General features: G+C 39.6%; 1 protein-coding gene across 2 annotated transcripts in view; it reads right to left on the bottom strand.

Moving 5' to 3' along the window:
- Positions 1 to 513: 513 nt before the first annotated feature.
- nmnat2 (nicotinamide nucleotide adenylyltransferase 2) overlaps positions 514 to 16685 on the bottom strand; it is a 328536-nt gene continuing 312364 nt past the window's right edge. For both annotated transcript variants that reach the window (XM_059984483.1, XM_059984484.1), the window contains 4 exons: positions 16577 to 16653; positions 15394 to 15495; positions 11262 to 11329; positions 514 to 4752 (listed from right to left, as the gene is read on the bottom strand). In XM_059984483.1, coding sequence (XP_059840466.1) covers positions 4650 to 4752; positions 11262 to 11329; positions 15394 to 15495; positions 16577 to 16653 — 350 coding nt within the window. In that variant the 3' untranslated portion in view covers positions 514 to 4649. The remainder of the gene's footprint in view (positions 4753 to 11261; positions 11330 to 15393; positions 15496 to 16576; positions 16654 to 16685) is intronic.

Below are 16685 nucleotides of genomic sequence, written 5' to 3'. Positions count from 1 at the left end.
TACAGAAAATATTGAAAGGCCTAGATAGGGTGGACATAGAGAGAACATGTTTCCCATAGTGTGAAAGTCTAGGACTGGGGGCACAGCCTCAGAATAAAGGGAACAGGGCTAATTTAAGAACAAGAGGGATTTAATTAGCTAGAAGGTGGTGATTTGTGGTATTCATTGCCACAGATGGCTACAAAGGCCAAGTTATTGGGTTTAAACAGAATACGTTATGATACGTGACTCACAAAATTACACCTTGATCAGAGCAATATTTGCTCTAATAGCATTGGAATAATATCCCATGCCCATAGGTTCACCACCCCATCCATCACAAAACCATTTTAGACTATATATATCTGTCTGTCTGTGTGATTGAATTTTGGTCCTAATATTCATGATGCATTGATTAATAGGCAAGAGTAAATTAACAATAAGTCTAATTTTCTAATAATCTAATTTTCTGTCAATGCACAAAAGAACAATGTTTTAAAATGACCAATAATCAGTTCTTTCAGCAAGGAATTTTATTAGCAATTTAAGAAATAATTTGAAAGTTTATGATACACAAAACAGAATATTTGATTTCTGATTATTAAATCCATCATCACATCATCTTCAGTATCAATAATTAAAGATAATACACAGGAAATGTTTTATAATTAACCATATTTTAAGATATGTGAGATTACTAAGGGGTCACTTAGTGGTTAATGCATATCCTCTCACCAAAAACATCTAGACAATAATGTGCAGATGACCCAGTCGGTGATCAGACATAAGTAAATGGCATGCTGTGAACAGTGCAAAATTTAATGGATTCCACATCAAATATGAAAAGAAAACAAAACACCAACTGTTCTAGTTCAATTACAGCTCACCAGCTCAGCGCACAGCCACACGCTTAATCATGTAGAATAAACACCACCCTCAGCTACTCCTGGCTTGTTTAGTTAAAGATAGTTTCACCTACCCAACAGTCTCAATCTTACATGCTTTGTGGCCATTACCATATCACTTTTGCCTGCCAACAATTTAAAGTGGGTCAATGGATTTGTTTTCATAACCATGATAGAGGCAAAGTGAAATTACTGCAGCAAAATGTCAAAGTGTGATGGACAGGTGAGAGCCAAAAACCACAGCTTATTATGACAATGTGGCATATACCATAGATGTTACAGATACAGCTGATTTAGCCCATCTTAATTCAAAAAGGTATCCGAAGGTGTCTCGCTCATTGAGCTCATTTTGTCAAATAAGCATCCTTTCTAAATGCTCTGAAACATTATGTATCAGCCAATCGCTTATTCCTATGCGGCATGCCCTTTTGTTTCTTGAATGCACCCTGCAGAAGTTTATGCACATATGATTGCATTACGCATGCATTTGTGCCATCCAGGACCAGACCCAAGGAAACTGTTAGCTTTTAGCTAGTGTATACTATATTCAAAAACTCCTTTGAATGTTGGAGTGATAGAGAAAGGTTGTTGTTAATTAAGAAATTTAATGATATATTGAATATTACACTGGATGCATTTTTTCCACATTGATTCACACCTACACATATTTCAATCAAGTCATTACATCAAAGGGAATGTCACAAATATCAGTAGCACAATAAAAATGTTATTGACCAAAGTCTGACTCATTTGTATTGTATATTTAAAGAAAAGGGCAACTAATACAGATGTACACACTGACCTCTGAATGACCACCAAAGCAGGGAATGAGGGTGGCTATACACATGTGTGGTGGCTACAACAGTGTTTTTGGAATCACTTAATTAATCTGTAGAAATTCCTTGATTCATTTTGCATAACATCACTGGCTGAGTGTTGTCAAACAATATAGTTAAATTATCCCACGGCAGGGTGTAACAGCATCTCATTAGGTTATAATTTTACTAAACATATTCCATTGTGCATTATTTTCTAACGGCAAACATTTTCCAGGTCCAAGTAATACAGCTAATCATTCAAATTAGTTTACTAAAAAGAATTCTAACTTCTAGATTATTATAAGAGGCTTATATAGAAAAAAAAAGATTATAAAAGTGGAGTCTGTTTTCTAAAACAGTGCAATTTAGAAACAGAAATATATTTTAAGCGCTTGGGAAAGAACTGCCATACATGGAACTATTTACTTTTTGTTTGCATTTCATTTGTGAACAAAGACTGTATTGTTGGTCAGGAGAAATGATATTTTGATAAATTTATTTTTTTACATAAAAGTGCCATTACATTGAGATTTCAGATTGAGAAATTAGAATTTGTTTCTTAAAGGATATGGGATTCATATAGATCTCAGCCAGCATTATGCCAGCAAGTAACTATTTTGTTCAATTTTTTTTTCGTGAAAATGGCATCAGCTGGAGAATCTTGAAAGCATGCATTTGGATCATTTACAGCTCGTAAATTGAGCACACATCACTTAGTATTATACTTGAATAACAGTAAAATGAAAGCATCATGGAAATGATATAGAATCCTTTCATTACATGTGCCTAGTATCTGAGCATCAGATTCAATCGTGCAACATTAAAGGTTAAACTACTGGTGGAGCTGGACACTAGACAATGCTGAACGAGATCAGTCACACACCGTACATTAAAGGATACATCTGACAGTTTTGTGCAATTATTAACAGAAAGTGGGTACTTTCGACAAGAATCTGCATCAATTCAAATCTATAAAGTTTTTATAGCATGACATTTCAGAGACGACTGAATGAACAGGCTCATTGCTAATGTAAGCTGATCCTGTAATAAAATGATTGGGTGTGTTTAACACAATGGTGGTCAGAATAATAAAAACATTTGTTAAAGAAGAGGTTCTCCGTTGTCAGTTGAAGATATTGCTAAGATAAAATAATGAAATGTAGCAAGATCCAGTAATCAGCTAGAGACACAAGAGACAGCAGATGCTGAAATCCAGAGCAACAAGCATTCTGCTTGAGGAACTCAGTAGGTCAAACAGCATCGGTGAGGACGAGAAGGAATTGTTAATGTTCCTTTCTTCCCACTGAAAGTGTTGAAATTACTGAGTATAACAACTCATTCCTGTATTTTTAAAATTTTAATTTCAGTACTTTGTTCAAAATTTCTTTCATAAGATTCACAACATCTTCAGAAGTGACACACTTCCAAAACTGATCATTGTTTCAAATTGGGCTAAACCTAGCCAAAATAAATTTGAACTGGAACCCAAGACGTTTACAGTCTCATAAAATCAAAAAAAAATTGGATCGAAAACAATTAAAAATTCCGTACAATACTAGGATGAATTGGTCTAAAAAAACCTTTTGGATCTCTTGCAATATGCAATGCTCTGAGAATATCAGTTAACATGAATATGTCCACAGCAGAACTGGACAAAAGAGTAATAAAATAAATCTCAATTTACAATGACATTTTACAAAATTAAATTTATTACATGTTAAAGAGGCATTATATCTGAAAGATTTGGATCCAGGGAGTAAAGTAGATGTCAACTCTCAATGTTACCGATGTTGCACGTTTGGATTACTTCTGCAATGGAGGGAACCACAACAGCTGGAAGATAATCCTAACTAACTCATAAAGTGAGTAAATGAAATAACTTAAGCAAAAAAGAACACAGACTTCTTTGCTTCAACTATTAACTACCAAGGGTGAAAATATTGCTGTGGCTTACCAGGCAGATAATTTTAATGATTATGATTCTATTCTCAAACTTTCTTGAACACTTTGTGTCCCAACATTATAGTAGCTAATTTATTTGTAAAAAAAAATGTAGCTACTTCTTTGATCATCAGCTATTAAGCAGTGCAGAACCTACAATTCCTGATTCATATTTCTGATTATTTTTCTGTGCTTTCTACTTCTGCATAGAAACTTAAATACATTCCTAAGTCATAGTGTGATCTTAACCACACTTATTTGAATTTTAGCATTCATACCTGGCAAAGTTTATTGATAATAGACTGATGAAACAAGGACAAAATATTGAGTTAATTTTGAATAATGAGGGAGGTTCTACTTATTTTGCTTTTATGCCTATTTTACCACAGCAACTAAAATGTAATTCTGAGATGGAGACCAATACTATTGTTGTCAATTTGCTTTTTCTCCAAACATTGATGGATTTTTAAAAAAAAGTTTTCCTTTTCGTGACATGGAGGGTACCTGCAATATTGTCCAGGTAATTATTTCCAAAGGAAAACAATTGATTGCTTGAACATATAACATTTATTAAACACAGAAGCAGTTCTTTGAACTAGACATGCTACTAACTGCAAGTCCTTGATCACAAACCCAGAAGGCACACAACTAGGTTGCGTTGAAGTTGAAAGCAGCACAGAGAGGGTAGGAATTGCTGCAAAAAAACATACATAAATCTACTGTAGTGAAAAAAGAGGAAATAGTTATACTGATGTTTGGTAACCTGGAATAATAGGAAGATTAGCACAAGAATCAAAAGTGGGCAGCACAGAGGAAGAGACACAGGTGGACAGCGAGAAGTTGTATGCAGTTCACACAGTGCATTTTGTCAGCAGAACTTCTACTTCGATTGTACAGTGGGAACGGCAGACATGAGAAACTCTGTACATGTAAGCAGAAGGGCGGTGGTACAGTTTTACTGAGAGGGAGACTGTAAGCTGTGCTTTCTGGTCTTCACAGTAGAACTTTATCCAGATGTCTTGATGTAGAGCTGATTCTGCAGGATGTAATCAATAACCGGCTGGCTCAAATATTCCACCACATGCCCATCACCATGTTGCAAAGCAAGTCTATCAAATACAAATAAAAATAATTTAATCATAATCTAATTTTGCAGTCTAAGCATGTCCACCTACTTTACTGTTGTTTTTTTTCAGTTGTAATTAAGGACAAAAGAAAGAAGATTTGAAATGAAGTTACCATTAGCCATTTAACTGCAAACGTTTCCAGCACAAGACTGGCATTTTTATGCAGCATATGCAACAGATGATTGAGGTTCTAAATTGGCTATGGTTCTGTTATTAGTTTGTTATTATTATCACCACATGTACCGAGGTACAGTGAGAAATTTATCTTGCATGCCATCCTTACAGATTTCTTCATTACAACAGTGCATTGAGGTAGTACAAGGTAAAATGATAACAGAATGCAGCATAAAGTGTTAGAGTACAGAAAAATTGTAGAGCAAGTAGACAGCAAAGGTCACAATGAGGTAAATTGTGAGGTCAAGAGTCCATCTTCTTGTATTGGGGAAACATTAAATAGTTTTATAACAGAGGGATAGAACCTATTCTTGAGACCAGCGGGACATGCTTTCATATCTTCTGCCTGATGTAATGTAGCAGAAGAGAAAATATACGAGATTTGTGGGATCTTTGATAATGCTGGCTGCTTTACTGATGCAGTGACAATTGTAGGCAGAATTGATGTGTGGGAGGCTAGTTTCTGTGATGTGTTGAGCTGTGTCGACAACTTCTCTGCAGTGCATTGCGGTCATGTGCAGATCAAGCCATGATGCATCCGGATGGGATAATTTCTGTGGTGCTTTGAAGGTCAAAGAGGTCATGTCAAATCTCTTTAATCTCCTGAGGAAGTACAGGTGCTGCTGGGCTTTCTTGACTGTGGCTCAAAGTGGTTGGAACAGGGTGATGTTCATTCCTAGGAGCTTCAAACTCTCAAACCTCTGACGTCAGCAGTGTTGATGCAAACAGGAACATGTGCATTACCCCCACTTCCTGAAGTTAATTACTAGCTCTTTTGATTTGCTGACATTGAGGGAAAGGCTGTTGTTATGGCACCATGTCACTAGGCCCTTATCTCCTTCCTGTACCCAGATACAATAATTTTTGAGTTACAGCCCAAGGTTCAGAATTCATACCGATATCTCAATGATAACAGCATAAAAGATTAGAAAATTGCACTGATATGCTTTATAAATAGCTTATCAGTGTTTTTATGATTCATTAGAAAGGATTAATCAAAACAAGGCGGGTGAAAGTGGAGTGGCCATTCATGGAGGGGCTTTGGCTCATCGGGCTTGGGCAAGGGAAGCATGTAGTAAGATTTTTTTTCTTCTTTATTCTATTTTCTCGTCTGCTAGGGCATAATTAGTGCAGTGAGAATGGCTCCAGGGGCAGTGTTTTGTTCGGTGGGAATTCTGGGAGGCTTCCAGCCTCTTGGATAACCACATCTGTGCCACGTGCACCAAGCTGCAGGTCCTGAGAGATCGCATTATGGAACTGGAACTGCAGCTCGATACGGGAGAACGAGGAGGCGAGAGATAGGAGGTACAGGGAGGTTGCTCAAGGCAGGCAACTGGGTGGCTCTCAGCAGAAGGAAGGTAAATGGGCAGCCAGCGGAGAATACCCTTGTGACCGTTTCCCTCAATAATAAGTGTAGCACTTGACAACTTACCGGGGCAGAGCCACAGTGTCTGGGTCTCTGGCACTGAGTGGCTCAGGGGTGAAATGCAGTAGTAATAGGAGATTCCATTGTCAGCGGAACAGAGGAGACTCTGCGGGCACAATAGAGACAGCAGGATGGTACGTTGCCTCCCAGGTGCAGGGATCAGGGATGTCTCGGACTGGGTACACAGTATTCTGAAGGGGGTGGGGGGAAGCAGCTAGGTCTTGGTACATATCAGCACCAATGACACAGGCAGGAAAGCAGATGAGATTCTGAAGAGAGATTTTAGGGAGCTAGGTGGAAAGCTAAAAGCGTTACCTCTAAGGTAGTGATCTCTGGATTGCTGCTTGTTCCACATGCCAGTGAGGGTAAGAATATGAGTGCAGGGTCGAGGAACTGGTGCAGGGGGCAGGGGTTAAGATTTATGGATCATTGGGATTTCTTCTGGGGGAGGAACAAGATATACAAAAGGGGTGGGTTGCACCTGAATCTAGGGGACCAATATCGTTGCAGGTAGGTTTGCTAAAGCTGCTTGGGAGGGCTTAAACTAATTTGGTAAGGTGATAGGGCTGAGGATGAGGCAATTGCTTTACAACCAGAGGCAGTGTGTAGTGAGACTGCTAGCAAAGACAGGTCGATGATAGAGCACAATTGTGGTCAATGGGTTGAGCTGCAGTGAAAAAAGGGGGACAAAATCAGTAAGGGTGATGAATACAGAACTGAAGGTGTTATATTTGAATGCACACAGTAAAAATTTGAAGTACAGTTAGAGACTGACATGTAAGATGTTGTGGGCATCAATGAATCATGGCTGAAAGAAGATTATAGCTGGGAACTTAACGTCCAAGGAGACATATTGTATTGAAAGGACAAACAGGTAGGCAGAGAGGGTGGGGTGGCTCTGTAGGTAAAAAAATGAAATCAAATCTTTAGAAAGAAGTGATGTAGGATCGGAAAGCGTAGAATAATTTTGGGTCGAACTGAGAAACCACAAAAGGTAAATAAACTCTGATAGGAGTGATATACAGGCCTCCAAACAGTAGCAAAGATGTGGTACAACGAGAGATAGAAAATGCGTGTCAAAAGGGTAATGTTATGATAATCATGGGGGATTTCAATATGCAGGTAGATTGGGGAAATCAGGTTGGTGCTGGATCCCAAGAGGGGGAATCTATAGAATGCCAATGAGATGTCTTTTTAGGGCAGCTTGTGGGAGAGCCACCAAGGGCTCAGCTATTCTGGATTGGTTGTTGTGCAATGAAGCGGAATTGATTAGAGAGCTTAAGGTAAAGGAAGACTTAGGAGACAGTGATCATAATGTGATAGAATTCACCCGAAATTTGAGAAGGAGAAGCTGAAGTCAGATTATCAACATTACAGTGGAGTAAAGGGAATTACAGAGGCATGAGAGAGAAGCTGGCCAAAACTGATTGGGAGAGTACACTAGAAGAGATGACAGCAGAGCAGCAATGGCTGGAATTTCTTGGAGCAATCAGAAGGCACAGGATAGATACGTCCCAAATAAGAAGAGGTATTCTGAAGGCAGGATGACTCAACCGTGGCTGACAAGAGAAGTCAAAGCCAACATAAAAGCCAAAGAGAGGGCATAAAAATAGAGCAAAAATGAGTGGGAAGTGAGAAGATTGAGAAGCTTTTTAAAAAAATGAGCAGAAGACAACTAAAAAGTCATAAAGAAGGAAAAGATGGAATATGAAGGAAAGCTAGCCAATAATATTAAAGAGGATACCAAAAGTCTCTTCAGATATATAAAGAGTAAAAGAGAGGTGAGAGTGGATATCGGACTGCTGGAGAGGTAGTAATAGGGGACAAGGAAATGGTGGATGAACTGAATAAGTATTTTGCATCAGCCTTTACCGTGGAAGGAACTTGCAGTATGACAGAGGTTCAAGGGTGTCAGGGGGCAGAAGTGAGTGCAGTAGCCATTACTAGGGAGAAAGTACTTGAGAAACTTAAAGATCTGAAGGAAGGTAAGTCACCTGGACCAAGAGTTCTGAAAGAGGTGGCTAAAGAGATTGTGGAGGCATTATTAATGATCTTTCAAGAATCAATAGATTCTGGCTTGGTCCTGGAGATCTGAAATATTGCAAATGTCACTCCACTCTTCAAGATGGGAGAGAGGCAGAAGGAAGGAAATTACAGGCCAGTTAGTCTGACCTCAGTGGCTGGGAAAATGTTTGATAAAGATGAGGTTTTGGGGTACTTGGAGGCACATGATAAAATAGGCCAAATTCAGCATTAGATGTTGCGTACCTGGATTTTCAGAAGGCGTTTGACAAGGCGCCACGCATAAGGCTCCTCAACAAGTTATTACAGTAATGGTAGTACAGTAGAATGATAGCACATTGGCTGATTGGCAAGAGGCAAGGAGTGGGAATAAAGGGAGCCTTTCTGGTTGGCTGCCAGTGACTAATGGTATTCACTTCTTTTTACATTGTACGTCAAAGATTTGGATGATACAAAGACAGGTGGATGGGCAGGTAGTGTTGAGGATGCAGAGGGGCTATAGAAGGACTTAGACAGATTAAGAGATTGGGCAAAGATGTGGTAGATGGAATACAGTGTCAGGAAGTGTATGGGCATGCACTTTGGTAGAAAAAATAAAAGCATAGACTATTTTCTAAATGGAGAGAGAATTCACAAATCTGAGATGTAAGGGGAATTGGGAGTCCTCATGCAGGATTCCCTAAAGGTTAATTTGCAGGTTGAGTCAATAGAGAGAAGGGCAAATGCAATGAAATGAAATGTGTTCATTTCAAGAAGATTAGAATATAAATGCAAGGATGTACTGTTAAGGCTTCATAATGAACTAGTGAAGCTTCATTTGGAGTATTACGAGTAGTTTTGGTCCCCTTATCTAGAAAGGATATGCTTACATTGGACAGTGTTCAAAGGAGGTTCATGAAAATGATTCTGGGATTGAAAGGGTTGTCATATGAGGAACATTTTATGGTTCTGAGCCTGTACCCACTGGAATTCTGAAAAGTGAAGGGAGATCTCATTGAAAGCTATCAAATGTTGAAAGGCCTTGATAGAGTAAATTTGGAGAGGATGCTCCCTATGTTAGGGGAGTCTAAGGCTAGAGCACACAGCCTCAGAATAGAGGGATGCCCATTTAGAAAGGTGATGAGAGGATTGTTTTTTAGCCAGAGAGAGGTGAATCTGTCAAATTAGTTGCCACAGGTAGCTGTGGAGGCCAAGTCATTGGGTTTATTCAATGCACAGGTTGACAGATTTTTATTAGTCAGGGCAAGAAGCGATACAGGGAGAAAGTGGAAGATTGGGGCTGAGAGGGAAATGGATCAGCCATGATGAAATAGCAGAAACAAATGGTCAAATTCTGCTCCTATATCTTATGGTCTTAAGGCATAAGACACCAGAACTAATTCAGCCTGCTGATTTCTATCCCATCAGTCTACGGTCAACTATCAAAGCAATAGGTGTTACTGCTATCATGTCAAATTTCTATAAGACTATAAAACATAGGAGCAGAATTAGGCCATTCAGCCCATCATCTGCTCTGACATTCTATCATGGCTGATCCCGGATCTCACTCAACCCCATACACCTGCCTTCTCACTGTATCCTTTGATTGCCTGACCAATCAGCAAACGATCAATTCTGCCTTAAATACACCCACGGACTTGACCTCCACTGCAGCCTGTGGCAGAGCATTTCACAGACTCACTATTCGCTGGCTAAAAAAAGTTCCTTCTTACCTCTGAGGTTGCCCCTCAATTTTGAGGCTATGCCCTCTGGTCCTGGATAGCCCCACCACAGGAAACATCCTCTCCACATCCAGCCTAACTAGTCCTTTTGACATTCAGTAGATTCCAATGAGATCACCATGCATTCTTCTAAACTCCAGTGAGTACAAGCTCAAAGCTGCCAAACACTCCCCATATGTTAATCCTTTCATTCCCAGTGAACTTCCCCTGGACTCTCTCCAATGACAACACATTCTTTCTGAGATATGGGGCCCAAAATTGTTGAAAATACTCCAAATGTGGTCTGACTAGAGTCTTATAAAGGGCTCACCATTCTTCCCTTGTTTTTATATTCTATTCCCTTGAAATAAATGCCAACATTGCATTTGCCTTCTTTACCACAGACTCAACCTTGGGTTGAGTTAATCTCTTGCATGAGGACTCCCAAGTCCCTCTGCACCTCTGATGTTTGAACCTTCTCCCTATTTAGATAATAGTCCACACTATTGTTCCTTTTACCAAAATGTATCATACATTTCCCAACACTATATTCCATCTGCCACTTTTTTGCCCATTCTTCCAATTTGTCTGTCCTGCTACAATCGCATTGTTTCCTCAGCACTACCTATACCCCACTTTTCTTCGTATCATCCACAGACTTTGTCACAAAGCCATCAAATCCATTATTGAAATCAATAACAAACAATGTGAAAAGTAGCAGTTCCAATACTAACCCCTGAGGAACACCACCAGACATTGGCAGCCAACCAGAAAAGGCCCCTTTTATACCCACTCGCTGTCTCCTGCCTGTCAGCCCATCCTCTATCCATGCCAGTATCTTTCCTGTAACGCCATAGGATTTTATCTTGTTAAGCAGCCTTGTGTGTGGCACCTTATCAAATGCCTTCTGAAAATCCAAGTAAATCATATCCTCCTCCCTTCCTCTCTGGGCTATGTTTACATCAACACAATATGCTTGACCTTTATACAGTACTGCAAACAGAATGGACAAAAATGCTGCTCTGATCAATAATACTCACATCCTGATAAAAGTATAAATATAATAGCATCCTCATAGAAAATGTAGGTGATTTGAAATATCCATTACATTTATTAAACCCACATTAAAATAGGCCAGTTGCTATCTAAATGTAAAGAATGTTGCATACCTGCTCTTGGTAGAACTCACAACAGACATTGGGTGATTAGTATCATCCTTTACTGCCAGTATATTATCCTGTTTAAGAACAGAAAAGATGAATGCTTTTTACCAGTACAGAATTTAATAAGATACAAATGCCATACAAATGTATAAACTAAGCAAAACTTCAAACCGAGTTTGTTACCACTATTGCCAAAGATCGTTGGGAATACAGAACTAACAGACTCTCTCTCTCTCTCTCTCTCATCTCAAGGACCTGGATGCGAAGTGACTTTGCGTCCCTTTCTCTTGGCCTTTAAAGGCTTGATAAGAATATGCAATTGAATGCAACCCAGAAGCACTGAGCTCCTTTAGTTTGACTCTATTTTAAGTCAGTATGATAAAAACTAATTGGAAAATGCAAAGATTCATGTGACTCCATAGTCTAGACTCTTATGATGTGTCAATTTATAGCACTTTGTTTAGACAAAGTAGCTGGAGCACATTTCCCCTTTTACTGAGTGATCTTTGCTGGCAAAATGTGTCCACCTACTTCACAGTTGTTTTGGTTTTTCTTGTGACTAGAGATAAAAGGGGAGGAAAATGAGATGATATCATCCTCAGGCATTTAGTTGCAACAATTCCATTGCAAGGCTGGGAATCTCTGCCAGCATGAACAGGTGATTGATCTCTTTGTGAAGGAGGGGAGGGAAGAATAACAAACCTCAGCTGTGCAACTTTCCTCCAATTTGGTATCCTGCTATTAAAGGGAGAGTGTAGCAGCAATTTCCTGCACTAACCCTTGGAGATTTTGTGACTGTTATTTCTTTTGGGGAATATTTTTACAACAAAATATCAATATAGAAGACACACAGAAGCTGTAGAATTTAGAGTTTTTTTTACCGTTTATTCCTTGTAACTGCACAAATTTGTTTCTGTTTTCCCTCAGCATCTATAACGGCTGTTGAAAACATATTACACTAAAAACTATATTAAAATGTTTCCAGATGCCATGTCCATTATGAGAGAACAGAGGAATGATCTGTCTGAGACATTATATTCTACCTGACTTAGAACCCTGCATCAGATATTGACAATTAATTAATTTTCATTCCATTACACTATTGTTCATTGTATCTGGGTGTTGTGGTGCAGAAGTCAATGTATAAAAAAATCTGATTAATTGGCATTGGTTAGCAGTGTATGTGCATGTATTGTGGCTTTGAGAGTGTTAATAGCAGCTACCAAAGTGTTTGGGGAACATTCATGGCTGTGCATTCACCTTAAATATTTCATCTGTTGCACAAATTAACATATGAAATAATAAAAGGCTCACAACCCCATCTGATCTGTTCAACAGTGTTCAATACCATGTGCATCATATAACAGGCACAGTTCAAAGTGAATTTTATTATCAAAGTACATATATGTCACCTTATACCAACCTAAGATTAATTTTCTTATGCCATACTCAAAAGATCTATAGAATAATAGCTATAACAGGATCAATGAAAGATCAACCTGTGCAGAAGACACACTTATTTATACTGTGCAAGTATAAATAAATTGCAATAACATGAGATGAAGTGTCCTTGAAGGTGAGTTCAATAGTTGTGGGAACACTTCGATGATGGGGCAAGTGGAGTTGAGTGTAGTTATCGCCTTTTGTTCAAGCCAGATGGTTGAGGGTTAGCAACTGTTCTTGAACCTGGTGATGCAAGTCCTGAGGCTCCTGTACCTTCTTCCTGATGGCAGCAGTGAGAAGACAGCGTGACTTGGCAGGTGAGGATCTTTGATGATTGATGCTACTTTCCTATGACACTGTTGCACTTAGATGTGCTCAATGGTTGGGAGGGCTCTAAACATAATGTACTGGGCTGGACCCACTAGTTTTTGTAGGATTTTCCATTCATAGGCGTTGGTGTTTCCCTACCAGGTCAATATACTCTCCACTACACCTCTCGAAGCTTGTCGAAGTTTTAGGTGGCATACTGAATCTCTGCAAATCCCTAAGGAGGTAGAGGTGCTGCCGTGCTTTCTTTGCAATTCCACTAATATGCTGGGCTTTGAAATGGTAACACCTAGGAACTTAAAGTTGTTAACCCTCTCTACCTCTGATCCACCAATGAGGACTGGCTCATGGACCTGTGGTTCCCTCTGCTGAAGCCTATAATTAGTTTCTTGGTCTTGCTCACATTGAGTGAGATCTGAGTGAGCACACCAGCCAGCTGGTCAGCACAGTTCTTTAGTATGCGGCCAGGTACCTCATCTGGTCTGGATTCACCCTCCAGAAGTCAGCCCGCATGTCAGCTTGAGAGACTGAAAGTCATAGGATCATTGTGGAATGTGGAGTACATGATGGTTCCTCCACGTTCCAATGGTCAAAGCGAGCCTCGAAGTCTGTGAGTTCATCTGGAAGCCAAGCCTTGCTGTCTCCCATATTGCTTGATATAACTTTATAAGAGATGACAGCATTCAAGCCCTGCCACAGCTGTCAGGCATCTCTCGTTGAATCAAGTTTGGTCCAGAATTGCCACTTCACCTGTGAGATGGCTATCCGGAGATTGTGTCTGCATCTCTTGTAACTTTCTTAGTCTCCAGACTTGAATGCTTCTGATTTGGGCCTCAGCAGATTTCAGATCTCATGGTTTCATCCAGGGCTTCTGAATGATTTAGTGGGGACACACTCATTTTACAGCTGTTTTAATAAAATCTACTGCAACTGGCCCGGTCCACTGACTCGAAGCGATCCTGTTATCACTCCTCTGCCTCCAGCAACCACCTCTTAGTTGTCCTAACCTCTGGAACTTTGCTTTTTAGCCTCTGTCTGTACGCAGGTTGGTGAAGACAGCCGAGTGATCTGATTTATGAAAATTAATTCCAGACAAGGAACGGTAGGCATTCTTTATCTTAGTACAGTGGTCTAGTTTGTTGGGACCCCTGGTAATACACTTTATATGCTGGTGGTAATTGGGCAGAGTTTTCTTCACAAGCCTGGTTGAAGCCTCCAACTATGACTTGAAATGCATTGGGATGGGATGTTTCTTGTTTGCAGACAACTTAGTGCAGTGTTGTGGGCACTTGATTATAGTTGGCTGTTGGTGGTATGTACACAGTGGTTCGGATTATGGATGAGAACTCCAGAGATGGATAGAACAGGAAACCTTTGATCATTGGGTGTTCAAGTTTGGGGAACACGAGTTCAACAGAACTGCCATGTCAGAGCACCTACAAGAGTTAACCACAAAACACACACCTCCTCCTTTTGTCTTTCCTGAGTCAACAGTTCAGTCCATTCTGTGAATGGAGAATTCTGGTTTGACTGCTGCACCTGGTGTGCCCGGAGAATGCCACGTTTCAATAATGCATACAATTAGGCCTCTGATACAGCAGTCTTTCCCCCAGTTCCTCAGTTTTGCTCTCCAGCGACTGCACATTTGCTGACAAGATTTGCTGGGTCGAGGAGGAATTTCAACTTGCCTTGAAGCCCTCCTCTCCTGCCTCGCTTTCAGTCATGGTGATGAAAATTAGAGGTGCCATGCCTGATTGGTCCAGGTTCTTCACTCCATCTTGAGATATGAAGATCAATGAGTTGATTTCAAAGTCCAATACTCGGAGGGAAGTCATATGCTTCAGATTGCAGTGAAAGTAATTCAAAAGAAATATATTTAAAAGAAATTTTGGATCGATTTTCTGCAGCCCACAGAACATCATCAATGATCACTGGTGCCACCTTGAAAAAGTGGAATTGTTGGATACTTATTAATTACTTATTGGAATTTCAGAGGTTCGCCTCTTAATGACCAGATCATATTGTTGAAACATTGTTGACAATGGTCTCCAAGTACACCAAATTATGTCATTTGATAGGATAATAAAGATAAAATATCTGAAGATTAATAAATTATATAATCTTCAGACAAGCAAACAGAACCTTCTCACAGTGGCATTAAAGAAGCTTCCCTTAGTTATTGTCTATTTCTAATTGGTTTGAACTCAATGCAACCAATAATGGTTTTGTCATTTGGATATTTGTTATCAAAATAAACAAGTCAGGCTACAAGTAGCGCTTCATAGTAAAATCTATTCCTGCTTCCAAACCAGGCAGGCAAATAACTGTAGGGGACAAAACCTCTCAGAATTAAATGGCTAAGACCTACCTTGTATTTGCGAAGTATTGAGGAATGATTGAGGATCCTGTCTGTGTCTACACTGTCACGTGGGACGACCACTATTCCAAAATCACCTACTATAACTTCCACCTAGGGAAGGAAATTTCAAGATACAATAGCAATCACAATGATATAGCCATGATTTGTGAATTCAGTTGGATGATTTCTTTTCCCCAAGCTGCTATAATGTGTGAGACACCTGTGTTAAGGACTGGATGCATGAGGAACAGAAGGAAGCTAATGGCCAAAATAATTCACAACTTTTAAAGAATTCCCATTTTTTGTCTTGTATTTATAGAAGTGGATAAATTAAACAAGTGCATCACTAAGAATCTCTAAATGAACTCAGTTACTGAAGAAAGTAGCTTGAGAGAGAAGTACAAGATGGGTTCTTACAGCTATATAAGACCTTGGTCGGACCCCACTTGTTCTGGTTACCTCACTACAGGAAGGATGTGGATTCTATAAAGAGAGTGCAGAGGAGATTCACAAGGATGTTGTCCGGATTGGGGAGCATGCTGAATGAGAATAGTTTGAGTGAACTCGGCCTTTTCTCTTTGGAGTGACGGAGGATGAAAGGTGACCTGATAGAGGTGTATAAGATGATAAGAGGCAATGATTGTGTGGATAGCCAGAGGCATTTTCCCAGGGCTGAAATGGCTAACACAAGGGGGCATGGTTTTAAGGTGCTTGGAAATAGATGCAGAGGGGATGTCTGTTTTTCACTCAAAGAGTGGTGAGTGTGTGGAATGGCGACGGTGGTGTACGTGGATACAATAGGGTCTTCTAAGAGACTCTTAGATAAGTACATGCAGCTTAGAAAAATAGCGAGTTTTGCAGTGGGGTAATTTTAGGCATTTTCTAGAGTAGGTTACATCGTCAGCACAACATTGTGGACTAAAGGACCTGTAATGTGCTGTAGATTTCTATGTTCTTTGTTCATGCCCGAGATGCTCATCTAAGGAAAGCCAGAAAACTTGCAGGCAGGAAGCATTTTTATTCACTTCATTTTGTTTTCAATACAATATTAGCAATTTTATTTCTAAACTCATTCTTTTAGCATGAACTGCCAAAGTTATGAAAACATCTCTACAGTAATGTCAACCATTATTAGCCATGAACTCTGCAAATATAAACAACAAAATAAGTTACAGCTGTAAGATATACTTACATCTTCCTCATTCCATAGACCAGGGATACAAAAGGATTCCAGCAAATCACTGCCGCACAGCAACAAGATCCGGAGCTCTGAATGAGTGGAAGTTGAACAATATTTTACA

The sequence above is a fragment of the Hypanus sabinus genome, chromosome 11, assembly GCF_030144855.1.
Source record: "Hypanus sabinus isolate sHypSab1 chromosome 11, sHypSab1.hap1, whole genome shotgun sequence".
Classification (NCBI taxonomy): domain Eukaryota; kingdom Metazoa; phylum Chordata; class Chondrichthyes; order Myliobatiformes; family Dasyatidae; genus Hypanus; species Hypanus sabinus.
This window is presented reverse-complemented; position numbering and strand designations above follow the sequence as displayed.